General features: G+C 50.6%; 1 protein-coding gene across 1 annotated transcript; it reads left to right on the top strand.

Annotated features, from left to right (window-relative positions):
* The first annotated feature begins 1,705 nt into the window (after positions 1-1,705).
* On the top strand, positions 1,706-2,506 carry LOC135151543 (uncharacterized). Its single transcript, XM_064090059.1, has one exon. The coding sequence runs from the start codon at positions 1,706-1,708 to the stop codon at positions 2,504-2,506; it is 801 nt and encodes a 266-aa protein (XP_063946129.1).
* The last annotated feature ends 200 nt before the right edge of the window (positions 2,507-2,706 follow it).

Consider the following 2,706-nt stretch of genomic DNA (forward strand, 5'->3'; position numbering starts at 1 on the left):
ACTAAAGAAAACTCGCTATGATATTGTTCGATATTCTAACTACTATGAGGCTAGGGTTTTTTACACACGAGAAATAAAATGCATTGACTAAGTCAACCGGGCCTCGGCCTCTGCGAAAATCCATCAGAACAGCTGTAAAAATCGGCCCAGGAAGCTTCAGTGGGGCGCCACCGCGCTACTCTAGCGCGGGCGCGCTAGATGTAGCAGACAATAGCGCGGGCGCGCTACAGGTTAGCGCGGGCGCGCTAGTGTCTGCACTGGCAGCTCCGTTTCTTCGTTTCTCGCTCGTTCTCGCGTGCATGTCCTTCCTCGCTTCTAGTACCACTTCCGTAGGTGATCACGGTTGCATTTAGCACATGCAACAAGCCCTTTAAACCCCTAGATAGCTCTAGTGGACGAGTGTGCTCTCGTGAGGGTTTGTAGAAGATGTACCCACAAAATCCCAAGTCTCGGTGAATCCACAATTCTCTATTCTCGCAAATAATGCACCAAAACCAACCTAAAATGATAGAAAATCACTTCATCACCTCAACTCGTGACCTGCACAGAAAAACAATAAAAACACATCAAAAGACACTAAACACTTAAGTACAATCAACCAATTTAAGTGGAAATGAAGGCCTATAAGTGTGTATAAATACCACTTATCAGACCCCCAGGAACTTGGAGCAGGATTTTAATCGAGAGGCCGAGGGTGAGGGCAGACTTGAGACTGGTGAGTTGCCCCCCCCCCCCGTTCTCATCGACAGCCTACTCCGTCTACTGCCAGAAGCACGAGTGTTCTCGACCGGTTAGGAAGGAGATTAACCGAGCATGATTTAAGGCTCAGGCTGGAAGCCAAACAGATGGAGAGAATGGAGAGAGAGCGCCATCGCCGAGAGGAACGACCCCCCTCCCATTATGACGAGAGGGAGCGGTCACTCCACTCAAGGACCCATAGGGAGAGATCCCCTCCTCATCCTTCCCGCCAACAATCTAGGCTGCGGAACAATGAGGACGAGGGAGAATCCCAAGTCCATGACCTCAGGAGGAGTAATCCACCTCCATCTTTCCACGGCGAGAATAATGGCCACGATGAGGATGAACGACTTGGAAATTTGAATGTGCATGACCTCAGGAGGATATTAAACCGCATGGAGGAGGAGAAGAGGCTCCCTCAGGCTGTTGTTGCCCGTTCTCCCTTTACTAGGGCTATCCTGGAGTCTTCGCCGCCTGTAAACATGAGGCATCACCCCGAACTCATCTACAATGGGGAGGATGACCCGGCCTCATACTACATGCGGTTCAACATGGAGATGGATGTTTACCAAGTCCCCAACCTCACGCGTTGCAGGCTCTTCGCTGCCTCACATCAAGGGCGCGCCCAACTGTGGTTTTCTAAGTTGGATCCAGGGATAATTAGCTCTTGGGAATCGATGGGGAACCTGTTTATCTGGCAGTTCCAGTCTTCCATGACCTACGCACCTCCTGTGGCCACCTTAGCCAACATCAAACAGAGAAGCAGGGAAACCCTCCATGACTACTTCAAGAGATTTAACGGTGAGGTCCCTTATGTGAGGGGGCCACTGATGAAGCTGTAAAGAATTTCCTAATCGCTGGGTTGAGGAGAGGCTCCGACTTCTGGAAAGATATTCAAGCTCATGAACCCTCCACTCTCCAAGATCTCTATCGGCAGGCTGAACCATTTAAGATAGTGGAGAGGTCCATGGCCGAGCTGGACAATGGGAGCCCTCCTCCCCGCGACAACTACAAGTATAAAAATCGAAAGAGAGGCAGGTCAGTGACCCCTGAAAGGAAGAGGAGGAGCCCAAGCCCTAAGAAAGAGCGGGCAAAGAAGGAGAAGACCCCCCCTAGGAACCCTACTGGGGCTCAGGGGAGAGGTCAGAATCAATTCACCCCGTTGGTGGCCTCGATAGAGCACATTTATGCCATCAACGCTGATAAAGGGATCTTCAAGAAGCCTGCCCCAATGAGTAACTGGGCAAAGAAGGATAGGACCAAGTACTGTGCGTTCCATGAGCAAAATGGTCATGATACCGCGGATTGTCAACAGCTGAAACAACAAATTGAGGAGCTAATCAAAAATGGGAGGCTCACCGAGTGGGTGAAGACGCAAAAGAAGAGTTATAATAATGTGCCTCCGCCCCCTCAAGATAATGATAATGAGACTACTAACACTGAGAAGGTGCCAAGAGCGGGGAGCATTCACATGATCATTGGCGGTCCTTATATTGGGGGGGAGAGCAGAAAAGCCATGGAAAGGTACGCACAGGAGGCCAAGAGCCCGCCTTTGACTAATGTCAATCATCTCTCTGAGAGACCCCCCAAAATGTTTAGGGGTGAGACCATGAACATTATGTTTAGTGAGGAGGACGCAAGATGGGTTCATCACCCCCATTCCGATGCTCTGGTAGTGAAGGTCAGAATTGGCTCCAACAACGTGCATAGGGTACTTGTCGATAATGGGAGCGCAACAAATATCCTGTCCTACGACGCCTTCACTTAGAACGGACTCACGGACAAGGACTTGAACGTGACCCTCAGTGCCTTATACGGATTCTGTGGGACCCCTATCGACGTGAGAGGATCCATCAACCTCCCCGTTACCCTCGGGGAAGGCCCTCTCTCCACGACCCAGATGGCTGAATGGCTAATCATAAACCAGTACTCTGCCTTTAATGCTGTCATCGGTCGCCCCATCTTGAA

Source organism: Daucus carota, chromosome 3 (assembly GCF_001625215.2).
Source record: "Daucus carota subsp. sativus chromosome 3, DH1 v3.0, whole genome shotgun sequence".
In the NCBI taxonomy this organism is placed as follows: Eukaryota; Viridiplantae; Streptophyta; class Magnoliopsida; order Apiales; family Apiaceae; genus Daucus; species Daucus carota.

What these genes read in the sequence shown, in the direction of transcription:
- LOC135151543 (XM_064090059.1), top strand. Translation starts at nt 1,706, where the DNA reads ATGGCCGAGCTGGACAATGGGAGCCCTCCTCCCCGCGACAACTACAAG.